Consider the following 12,699-nt stretch of genomic DNA (forward strand, 5'->3'; position numbering starts at 1 on the left):
AAGGGGGAAATGCTGCATCTATTTCCTGCCACTCCGACATTTGACATGGGTCTGTTAAGTAGAAACTTGACACTAGACATGGTTCTGTTGATCGTCCTTGGGGCCATAGGCGTGGCATGTCTCCATGTGTAGTTGCTTTTTAATATTAATAATATGTCATTAGAAACTTATTGGAAAAACATTGGGAAGGTTTTGCTGTATTGGGACACCAAATAGTGCACAATGAAATTTAGCAATAATACAAAGGTAAATATATGAATATAAACAATTGTAGCTGTGCTTGAGTTTAAAGGAGCTTCTGATTGCTTTAGTATAATAATAGATGGATAAGGAGGCATTCCTCTGAACTTGGATGCAGTGTTTACCCTTTGCTTTCCTAGTTTTAATAGTTGATTCTAGAGATACTTTATATAGCATTTAGGTTAGTCATAAATAAAATTTGTGCTTTCCCTATGTTTAGTCTAATTCTTTGAGAATCAGAATAAGATTGTAATCCTACCATTATATGAAATTAGAATAGACTAAATATTAACTATAAGTTGATTTCTTTTGCCCTTTAATAATAGTAAAAGCTTTTCACAGTTAAACACTGGAGGTTCATGGTGGGGTAGTTTCTCAAAAAATCTAGTAATGTGTATATTCTGAAGGTTAAAGGCTGGCAGATCATGGTGCCCTCAGTTTAGCTGGGAGACAAGGTGTTTTTTTTTTTATTGTTCGATTTATATTGTAAACAAATGGGGTACAACTTGTTTTTCTAGTTGTACATGAAGTGGAAGCATATACCATTTGTGTAATCACACACTTACATAGGGTAATGGTGTTTGATTCATTCTGTTATTTTTCCCTTCCCCCAACACCTCCTGCCCCTCTTTTCCCTCTACACAGTTCCTACTTCCTCCATTCTTGCTTCCCTCCCACCCACCATTATGTATCATTATCAGCGAGATCATTTGCCCTTTGGTTTTTTGAGATTAGCTTATCTCACTTAGAGTGATATTTTCCAATTTCATCCACTTGCCTTTAAATGCCACAATTTTATTATTCTTTACAGCTAAGTAATATTCCATTGTGTGTGTGTGTGTGTGTGTGTGTGTGTGTGTATAAATCAGTTTCTTTATCCATTCATCAATTGAAGGGCATCTAGGTTGGTTCCACAATCTGGCTATTGTAAATTGAGCAGCTATGAACATTGATGTGCTGCATCAGTGTAACATGCTGATTTTAAGTCCTTTGGGTATAGAACCTAGGAGTGGAATAGCTGGGTCAAATGGTGGTTCCATTCCAAGTTTCTAAGGAATCGCCACACTGCTTTCCAGAGTGGCTGCACTAATTTGCAGCCCCACCAGCAATGTATGAGTGTACCTTTTTCCCCACATCCTCGCCAACACCTATTGTTGCTTGTATTCTTGATAATCGCCATTCTAATTGGGGTGAGATGGAATCTTAGGGTAGTTTTGATTTGCATTTCTCGTTACTAGAGATGTTGAACATTTTTTCATATATCTGTTGACTGCTTGTAGATCTTCTGTGAAGTGTCTGTTCATTTCCTTAGCCCATTTGTTGATTGTGTTATTTGTATTCTTGGTGTAAAGTTGACAAGGTTATTTAATCTAGCTGGGAAATAAGGTTGTTTTTTGGTCTGGGCTGTCATACAGAGAGAATGTGTGCTCTGAGAAGAAGCATAGATTGTACTTTTGAAGGTTTTTCTTATTTTAAACTAACCATAAAATGATATAATCATTACTAAAGAAAAAATATCTATAAAAGGCTGGCAAAAAAATAAAGACAGATTCAGCCTCAGAATACTTGGTGTCTCTGTGTGCTGTTTCTCTACTGCGCCAATGCCTCCCATCCACTGAGGCCCCCCGACCCCTGCTAGGGCTGGACCCCGGCATTTTGGATCAAGGGGACGTATGCATGAAATTACATTTTAGGCAACAATATTAATTTGCACAGGGAAATCACACCAGAACATGACTAGAAAACCTACAGTTAAGAGTTTCCCTCTATTAAATACAAGTAGCAAAGCATATGAAAACTATTAGTAACTTAAACCTACCATAAATTTACATGTGGTTTCTCAAATAGTTCTTTGGATTATTTAGAATCAACTTCTATTTGGTACCGGGGATTGATCCCAGGGGCATTTAACCACTGAGGTCACATCCCCAGCCCTTTTAAAATATTTTATTTAGAGACAAGATCTCGCTGAGTTGCTTAGTGCCTTGCTAAATTGCTGAGGCTGGCTCTGAACTCGAAATCCTCCTGCCCTCAGCCTCCCAATCTGCTGGGGGTTATAGGCCTGTGCCTGGCTATAATCAACATTTGATGGGAAAGGAACATCAGTGCCTGAGGATGGGTCAGGATATCAGAAGAGAAGTTTATCAATGCAAAATAACTCCTTCGGCATGGCATAAATGGAGAAAGCGAAACAGCAGATCTCCATGGCTGTGTGTGGTTCAGTGAAGTCTCTACATCAACTGAATGCAACTTTAAGCAATTCAATTTAGCTTTGATATGCTGGGAAGCAATGCAGTGGTTAACTATCAACAATACTGTGGTTACTTTTGAGCAAAGGTGTCTTATAGTCTTCAGATCTGTGACCTAAGGAACCTCTACATTCAAGCAAGGTTGAAGGGACTGCTATTGAAGTATGATCACTCCAGCCTCATCCAAACATATGGATTCTCACCTGTTGGCTTCTGCAACAAAAAAGCAAATAAGCATTAAATCAACAACTGGTAAATGCAGAAAGAGTAATGATGCAACAGGAGGAAAGTAAGATAGTAGAGCTTTCTTGTCTCAGGTAAAAATAAGTTGCTTAATGTAGTTGTGAGATAATAGCTATTTACGAAAAACCCCTACCATTTGTCAGTTTACTTAATGGAGAAAAAATAATAAGAAACTTTAAAATTCTGCTTCATAAAACTAACTGATATTTACTTGGGGCAAGAGACTAACAAAAATTTCTATGTGAGCTGTCTCATTCAATTCTTTAATAATCCCATGGCATGAGTTATTATCCCCACTTTATAGGTTTAAAAAAAGGAGGCAAAAAGAATTTAACTTGCTGAAGATCTCACAGATGGTAAATGATAAAACTGGAATTTGAAAACCAGAAATCTAATTTGAGAGACTTGGATCTTAAGCAATATTCCACAAGATTACAAAGAGGGCCTAGACTTTTCCACTTATTATTCCTCAACAGAAAGCCATTTTCTTTAATTTAAAAATTATAGTAAACAACTTCACTCTTTAGTAGATTTTTTGAAAAAATTGTACTTCAGAGATATTATAATAATGTAAAATATTGAGTTAAACTTTTTCTCTTTTTCACTCTGAAACCCAACAGCTAATATTCACTTCCAGATAAACTGCACAACTGGCAATTCAAGGCTTCCAATCTCAGTTGGATCCTCCAAACTGACTTTTTACTTGTTTTCCCCATTCTTCTTAGTTACAAAACTTTTCCCATTACTTTCTCATTTTTCAGTTGCCAACACCAAGTTATTTCCACATTCCAGGACTTAACTCCCACTTCTCCATCTCTCCATACAATCTTGCCTGCAATATCACAGAGGAAACTGAGGCCATCATGAAACTCCTTCTGCCATACCCTACAAATTTATCCACATGTTCACCCATCCTTTTAGTGTTTTCTAAAAAGATAAGTTCTCCTCTTCTTCTGGTCCAAATTTTTATATCTAAACTCTTGGCTCATCTTCTCCCAGCTTTTCTAGGAACTTGAATTATTAATTTTCTATTCGTCTCTTGTATTGTGGTACATTGTTGTGGTGCCCACAACCCATGATCTCTGTAAAGTGCAGTCATGTTTTGCACCATGCAAAGTCCACATGCTTGGACTAGATGGCACCTCTCTAAAAGGCAGTTAATTTACAGATTAACCAGATACTTAAGGCATAGCTTGACAGAGAAAGATAAGCAGGGCTCCTCGCTTTTTTTGGAAGAGTGGGGGTACCCGGGATTGAACCCTGGGCACTTTACCACTGAGCTACATCCCCACCATTTTTCTTTTTTTGAGACAGAGTCTTGCTAAATTTCTGAGGCTGACCTTGAATTTGCAATCTTCCTGCTTCAGCCTCCTGAGTAACTGGGTTTACAGGTGTGTATCACCACACTTGGTTTCGCAACTTCTCATCTTATTAAACTTTTCAAAGGCTCACTATTCTAAGATTTAAAGATCTTTCATAAAGTGAGATGAATGAATTTTTATACTAGAAAAGTTAATCTTTGTCTGTGAAGTCATTTATTTAATGTTCAGTGGAAGTAAGGTTGCATACAACGTATTTAACTGCTGAAGAACTAAGTATTTTAGTACAGGAATAATAAAGCAAACATTATTAATGATAAAAATACACCTTCCAGCAATCTGTGACAGATGGTTTTTAAGTACATCATTTCTGGTTCTCATGATAATTCCACAATTTATGTTCTGATATTCCTAATTATCACATAAAAAAAACTAAGGCTCAGAGAATTTAGGTAATTAATATCACCCAGTTAATGAGTGGCAGAGTTTGGAGTCTGGATCCAAAGCTTATGAACTCTCTGTCCTCCTTATACTCTTATCTGGTTTTTCCTAGTTAAAACAAGCATAGCTTACTTTTATTTATCATCTTAGCATGACACCAAAAAGACTGCAGTTGGTTTATGTAAGTATATATCAAAAATAGATGAGGAATTAGGAAGAAAATAAATCAAGCTAGAAGCAAGTTTAATATATAAAAGTACATGTTACGGTCTTTTGTGTTTGTCTTTTTGTTTTTCTTATTTTTTAGTTTTGTTTCTCTATGTTGCAGGTTTTTATAGAACTGTAGAGTAGGGTCTCTAACATTGCTTCATTAGAAAGAAGTGAATGATGTCTTTGGAAAGACCTGTTAACTCCTGAGGGCTCAAAGAGCATGGAAGGTGATCATTATTAAGCATCTACATTAAACAAAATACAGTGAAATGTACTTAGCACAAATGTTTGCAGAATGAACTTAGAAATATCAGGTGCCACCACCTATAATGAGTAAAGGTTAGGCAATCTTTAAGAAAGAGATGGATGTTCACTAAATACTAAATTAAGCAAAGTTCTGTGAAAATATCACTGACATGAATATTCAGGCACTGACAGGGTACAAAATAACATATCAAAAAGCACACTCATTGCCCTAAATTTTTTTTTTTACACAGAATGCCTTAAAATTTTCAGCAAATTGGAATATATTCTTTATTTCATACCATTTTCTTCCTTAGAGGGACAATTTTCTGAAACCAATAAGTAGATGGTGATGGGCTCACCAAGAGCAATGTAGTAGTATCTTTGAAGGGAAAACTATATGAAAACATAAGAATTTTCTTGACTATCACTAGGTGATTCAACACTTATTCTTTTCCCACTGACATATATACTGAGGTTCAGGTGGAGAAACCAAAGTATTAATCAAATTTATGATTTTTGGGTAAAAGTTTCTGAGCACTAACCTATTAAAAACAGTTGCTGATTTGAGTATGTAAACCACATGGGGAGTGAGTATGGATGTGGAGTGGTGGGAAATAGCATGTTTGCTTCACATAGATGAGCTCATACTTAATGACGGAGTAATCTGTTGTGCCATGACTCAATGCACCCAAATTATCACTATTGCTGTCTCTACTCTGCTTTTGGGATAAGAAAAAAATGCAGATTTTGGGGGTGCTGGGTTCCACATGCTAGTTCAGGTCAAAATTGTAGAAGAGATTAAGGACTTAAAAAATTTCTGAAGAAACTAAGTAAGCCCCTTCCTAGGTCTTATGTTCTATCCGCCTTATTTTCGAACTCTAAAGGCAGAAAGCTTTGGTCTTCAAGGGGCAAACTGCAGCAAACTGCATAATCATGTGGATTTGATACGTCTGCTTCAGAGTTGAAAAACACAGTAGATCGGGATAGGGACGGTAAGACAAGAGTCACCTATTAAAAGATGTCTTATTTTGGCAGCACTGGAGACTAGGGCTTGGCCTGGTTTCATTCGCATCACAGAAAACCGAAAAGCCTGGAAGGCTTTGAAGTCAGTCCCGGAGCCACAGGCTAAGAGGAAACTCGCCCACGCCCCGGGTCAGCCCACGCCTGCTCCACCTAAGCCACAGATGTCCCAACCTCCCCCGAGCTGCTCCACCTGCGCCACAGGTCGGCATTCCTCGGCTTCTCTCAGTGAGGGAAACCACCGGGTCAGCTGCCATAGCCGAGTTACTCTTAGAGCTACCGAGCAGCCTTGGCCGGAAGCGCCCTCCGGTCCCGCCCCCCGCCCGGCGGAGCCGGAAATCAGGGGGTCAGCGGCGGGTGCTTTGCCTTCCGCGGGCCGCGGGGCACGATGTTTTGCTGTCCCTGCCGCCTCCTCAGGGCCTCCGTAGCGCCCACCGCGGCCCTGGCTGCGGCGCTGCTTTCGTCGCTCGCGGGCTGCTCTCTGCTGGAGCCGAAGGAGCAGGTGGCCTCGGCGCCAGCCCCTACTTCGGCACCAAGACTCGCTATGAAGACGTCAACCCCGGACTGCTGTCGGACCCCGAGGCGCCGCAGCGGGACCCAGAGCTGCTGGAGGGGACCTGTACCCCCGTGCAGCTGGTCGCCTCATCCGCCATGGCACCCGCTACCCCACGGCCAAGCAGATCCGCAAGCTGAGGCAGCTGCATGGGCTGCTGCAAGCCCGTGGGCCCGGGGATAACAGGACGGGCAGTGCCAGCGGTCGTGGCCTGGGCGCCGCGCTAGCTGACTGGCCGCTGTGGTACGCGGACTGGATGGATGGGCAGCTGGTGGAGAAGGGACAGCAGGACATGCGACAGCTTGCGCTGCGTCTGTCCTCGCTCTTCCCGGCTCTCTTCAGCCGCGAGAACTATAGCCGCCTGCGACTGGTCACCAGCTCCAAGCACCGCTGCGTGGACAGCGGCGCCGCCTTCCTGCGCGGGCTGTGGGAGCACTACCATCCTGGGATGTCACCGCCCGACGTCGCAGGTGACAGATACTCTGCTCTCCCGAATTCTCCCTGCCTCCCCAGACCCTAGATTTTCCCACCCCAGCCTCGCCTCACATCCCTCTGTTCTCTAATCTCTATCCTTCGGGCTGTGCCACTACAGGATGTGGTGGACTTGGTTATCTCTCCTTTCATATGTATATTCATTTATTTATTAATCAGATATGAATTTTTAGTACTTTCACGTGCCGAATGCTGTGGTAGACTCTGGAATCCAGCAGGAAAGAAGATCATCTTTCCTAAAATTTCTGGTCTCCCATTCCCAAATTGAATTAACCACTTTTGAGTGCCAACCTGTCCCTTCTTACCTCCCTGGCATTTAGTTTTACGGTTGAAAACACTCTTTAAAAAGTGAAATCTAGAACCTTTTTTCTTAGGCATTGTTTCTGATACAAGTTGGAGTTTTTACTCTTCACTTTTTTCAGGTGTCTGATCTAGGCTTACACCTGATTTAGGAAGCTCTCACAAACCTTATTTTGTTCTTGTATTTACTATTATAGAGGTCCCTCATTGTAGTTGAGGTCCCTTGTCAAAGGCAGTACCTTACCAACTGAGTCCATACTTCTTCAAAAATTGAGAGATTATCTAGTGGGATCATTTTATTTCTCAGGCAAAGAAGTTGAGCCCAAGATTGTCCTCTAGTTGGAGGACTATTCAGACCTGGAATCTAGGTCTTCTGTTTTTTCCAGAATGATATTTTTTCCCTCAAATGTTTTTATAGTCAGAATTAATAATTATAGCAAACTCTTAATGTCCCATATACACCAGACATGTCTCACATTTATTTTACTTAATCCTCCCAACTCATCTCTGAAACTTATAGTATACTGCCATGCCACCTTAGCCCAGGGATACTTAACCAGTAGCCAGTCTCCAGCTCTTTTTCATGTTTTATTTGGGATAAGGTCTGGCTAAGCTGCTGATTCTGTCTTTGATTTTGTGATCTTCCTGCCTTCCCAGTCTCAGGGATTATAGGTATTGGCCCCAGCACCTGGCTCATAGCTTGCTTTTTTTAAGCATTACACTATATAGCTTCTCTTTGTCATATAATTTCTGATGAAAATAAAAACACATAACATTTTCCGTGCCAGAGAGATGATCAGTTAGCTAGCTAAAATTAGCTAGCTTAAAACCGAGCTGCTTCTAGATTTTAAGGTAAGAATTGAAGTGAGCTTTAAAGCTCAAGTTAAAAAAAAAAAAGACTGGCTTATCATTTCTTCCATAGCAGTTCAGCCATCTGCAAGTGATTTTTCCAGTAACTGCGTATCATGTTATTGCTTTCTGGGTAACTCAGTAAATTAACTTTTGTTTAATTACTTGTTGAGTTATGCTTTCAAATTACAATTAGATTTTCCCGTTAGTTTGGGTGAAGTTTCCCTATACATTGCTTAAATTAGCTGGATTTTAATATACCACAGCATATAGTGGATCTCCCAGAATGAATGAGTTTTTATGGCCCTCAGATTGCATTGTGAAGATTGTCATTTGCCTCAGAGGGCAAAGCCAGGGATCAAAATAGTTCAGGATAAACCCACCCCTCACCATTTTCAGTCTCAGAGATTAAATCCTTTGCCTAGCCACTTCATTATCCTCCACAGACAATTGTTTTGCCTGTTGTGTAAATCTGGGCTTTTGAGGGAGACCAACTGAATTAGATTTTGTGTTTTTATAGAAATAGAACAATGCATTTGTTTCTGTTTAAAGAGCAGCAGTAATTAGATAATAACAAAGATGAACCATCCAGATCCACATGAGAAATCATATTTTGAAGGTACAGAAAAAGATGAATAAAAGTTGTCTTATTTTCCTAGTGAAGTTTTTTTTTGTTGTTTGTTTGTTTTTGTTTTGTTTTTGGTAAGGGGAACTGAACTGAGGAGCACTCTGCTTCCACTAATCAACATCCTTCTCCAGCCCTTTTAATTTTATTTGAGACAGGATCTCCCTAAAATGCCAGAACTGGCTTCAAACTTGTGACCCTCCTTCCTCAGCCTTCTGAGTCACTAGGATAACAGGCATATACTACCATGCCTGGCTCATGAAGATATTTTCTTTAAAAAAATTTTTTTGTAGTTGTAGATGGACAGAATTCCTTTATTTATTTATTATTTTTATGTGGTGCTAAGGATCGAACCCACTGCCTCACACATGCTAGGCAAGTGCTCTGCCATTAAGCTACAGCCCCAGTCCATGAAGATATTTTCTTAAGAACTATAATTCAGTTGACAAAGTGGTAAAAATTATCTATTTCAGGGAATATACCTTCATGTATATGTATATTTTTGCATATGCATCTTAAACAATGGTATAACTGTTCAAATTTCTTGTATTTTGTGTATAGAAATAATACTTAATGTTCTTTTCATGGTGAATTATTGGAGAAATGATAATTGAGATGTTTTGAATATAATTGAAAAGCTTAAAAAGACACCCCAATAGTTGAAGCATGGTTGTGAATGCTTTTCCAGTACATATTTGTTGCCAACTTGGAGAAATAGCATACTAAGTTTTAAATGGAGTTATCTGGGATCTTCAGTTAGAAGATAAACCATATCAGAAGCACCTAGCACAATGAAGCACAGTACACTTGAAACATTAACATATTTGTGATGGTGTCAGTAGTTTTATTTGTCCAAAGTAGAATCTTTTGTAAAGTAACACAGGGTTAGGAAAATTGAGAAAATAAAATACTCTATTTAGATTTGACCGAGTGGAGAAACAGATCTAATCTGTTAACTTCTCTCTCAGCTTGTATAGAGACTGCTAATTTTTAGTTTGTTATCTAAAGTTTTGTGTGCCTGACAGAAACAGTACTTTCATAACACAGTTTTGCTCTTATGATTTTCTTGACTAATTTTTGGTTTGGTCTAAGGAAACGTTCATTTGGTTGCTTTTTTTTTTTTTCATTGTGTAGTAGTGCTTCAACACATTTTATTTTGGATGTGATTGTTTTTTAGTTTTTTCTAGCATATTCTCTTAAGAATTGCAGTCATTATAAAAGGGTAATAATTTTATACTTTGTCTTTCTTGATAAATGTTATTTCAGATTTGCAGATTAATAGTTGTGGTGTTCCTTTTTCACACTTGAAGGAAAATTTTTAGTAATTTAAAAGTATCGTTTATTGCTACCGGGGTGGTGCATACCTGTAATCCCAGCCACTCCAGAGGCTGAGGCAGGATTGCAAGTTGAAAGCCAGCCTTAGTAATTTAGCAAGGCACTGAGCAACTTAATGAGACCCTGTCTCAAAATAAAATTAAAAGTTCTGGGAATGTGACTCAGAGGTTAAGCACCCCGGGGCTCAATCACTGGTGTCCCCCCCCCCCCACCAAATCATTTATGTCAATAATTTACATGTGTATAACTTTTTTTTTTTCTTTTAGATATGGAGTGTGGACCTCCTAGCATAAATGACAAACTAATGAGGTTCTTTGATCATTGTAAGAAGTTCTTAACCGAAGTAGAACGGAATGCTACAGCTCTTTATCATGTAGAAGCCTTCAAAACTGGACCAGAAATGCAGAGCATTTTAAAAAAAGTTGCAGCTGTTTTGCAAGTGCCAGTAAACAATTTAAATGCAGGTAATATATTTGCTGTCTTTCATTTGAACTGTGGTTTAAATAATTTTGAACTGTGAAAATGAAAAAAGTAGGAAATTTGGTGTTATTCCTTTTAAGGCCCACAATTGAATTTACATTAATTTACACCTCATGCTTACTATTGTTAGATTCCTATTCTTCCTATTTTATGTATATTAAGATATAAGATTCTCTGTATTCTGAATTTTTGGTACTAGGGATTTTTGGTACTTAGCTACTGAGCCACATTTCCAACCTTTTTAAAATTTTATATTTTGAGACAGGGTCTTGCTAAGTTGCTGCAACTGGCCTTGAACTTGGCAGCCCTCCCACTTTAGCTTCCCAAGTTTACAGTCATGCACCACCACATGATTACATGATTACAGTCATGCACCACCACACTGGTCTTGTATTCTGAAATTTTTTGAAAGCCTTAACTCTGAGCATTACTTTTAAAACAAAAAAATTTCTTTTCTGAATTCTCCTTATAAATTTATTCAAAGAGAAACTCATATAAATTCTTTAGTTTTTGAAACAATTCAAAAGTACATGTGTGAGAGTTTTAGAAAGCAAAAAGCAAAGTGGTGTTTTTTGAGGCTTTTATATGTAGACATGCTGAGAAGATGAATAGTCATGTCTTTCATAAGATATTTCAGTGTATGGACTGACTGTAGTTAATGATTCAAACTGGGACACTTTTGAGAATAAAGGAGATCACTTATTAATTATGCTGTGAAAGCCAGTGGAAAACGGGGCACATGGTGGCGTAAGCAATGGGAAATTAAGAAAATAAGATATTTTTCCTGTTTTCCAGAAATTTGTAATCTGTAAAGCATATGTTGACAAAAAAAAAAAAATTTTTTTATAAAAATAAATTTTTATATATGTATGTTTGTGTACATATATACACATAGATTATGGATTTCATTATATTGTGAATCAACTTCCAAAAGATTGGAAGTAGATGTGCAAGAGTGAAACTGTATTTATTTCTGTCAATTATGAAGACAAGATGCTTTATAAGGATCAAAAAATGAAGATGTCTAGACTAGTATTTAAAATTGAGTTTTTTCCTTCTTCCTCAAACCAGCTGTACATGGGGGTCACCTGTGGAGCTTTAAAATTTTCTAATTTTATTGGGAAATAATTCAAACACGTAGGCAAGAATAAAGAGTGATATAATGAATACTGTATAGTCAAAATTTAATTTTATCAGATTTATGATTATGCTTCACTTAGTTGCTCTAAAGAGCATTCCACTAAGGACCTACTTTGGTTTCTCTCCTGGATCGCATTCTTTTTCTTTTCTCTCCAGAGACATTGTCATAAATTTATAATTTAATCATCCACCTGTGCCAGTATTTATGTTTCGGTACATAACTGGAATATTGTAGATTTTTAAAATTTTAAGAATGGTATCAAAGTGCATGAGAGTTTGAAATTTGGTTTTATGCAACTTTGTGTTTTTACTTGTAACTCTAATCCTTTCTCTTTTTTTAAATTTATTTATAGTGCTGGGGATTGAGCACAGGGCCTTGCGTATGCTAGGCAGATGTTCTACTCTGAGCTTTAACTTTAGCCTAGTCCTACATTTCAAAAGTTTTATACAGAATTCCCCATGATGTAAGTATACTAGTCTCTAGCCATTATCCATTAGCGGATATTTAAATTGTTGAAGAAGGTTTTTTTAAAAACTACTTTTAGGACTGGGGATGTCACTCAGTGGTAGAGTGTTTGCTTATTGTGAGCAAGGCCTTGGGTTTAATTCACAATTCTGTGTATGGGCACAAACACACATTAAAAACTACTTTTAGTCTCAGAATGTTCAAGGATTATTTGTGTTTTACTGATGGAATAACTAGAGCAACTTTTTTGTTGGGGAGGGTACTAGGGATTGAACCTGGGGTGCTTAACCACTGAGCTACATCCCAGCCCTTTTTAATTTTTATTTAGAGACAAGGTCTTGCTAAGTTGCTTAGGGCCTCATTGATTTTCTGAGGCTGACTTTAAACTTTTGATCGTCTTGCCTCAGCCTTTTAAGTCCTTGGGATTATAGGTATGTGCCACTGTACCCCGCAAGAGGAATTTATTTTGGAGGCAATATAAACATAGTAGT

General features: G+C 38.3%; 1 protein-coding gene across 1 annotated transcript in view; it reads left to right on the top strand.

The window, feature by feature from the left end:
* The first annotated feature begins 6,314 nt into the window (after positions 1-6,314).
* The window catches only part of LOC306660159 (multiple inositol polyphosphate phosphatase 1-like), a 35,315-nt gene continuing 28,930 nt past the window's right edge, over positions 6,315-12,699 (top strand). The window contains 4 exon segments of the mRNA XM_079138308.1: positions 6,315-6,480; positions 6,483-6,608; positions 6,611-6,991; positions 10,389-10,586. Coding sequence (XP_078994434.1) covers positions 6,357-6,480; positions 6,483-6,608; positions 6,611-6,991; positions 10,389-10,586 — 829 coding nt within the window. The 5' untranslated portion in view covers positions 6,315-6,356.

Source organism: Sciurus vulgaris (assembly GCF_902686455.1).
Source record: "Sciurus vulgaris genome assembly, chromosome: 4".
NCBI classification, from domain to species: Eukaryota; Metazoa; Chordata; class Mammalia; order Rodentia; family Sciuridae; genus Sciurus; species Sciurus vulgaris.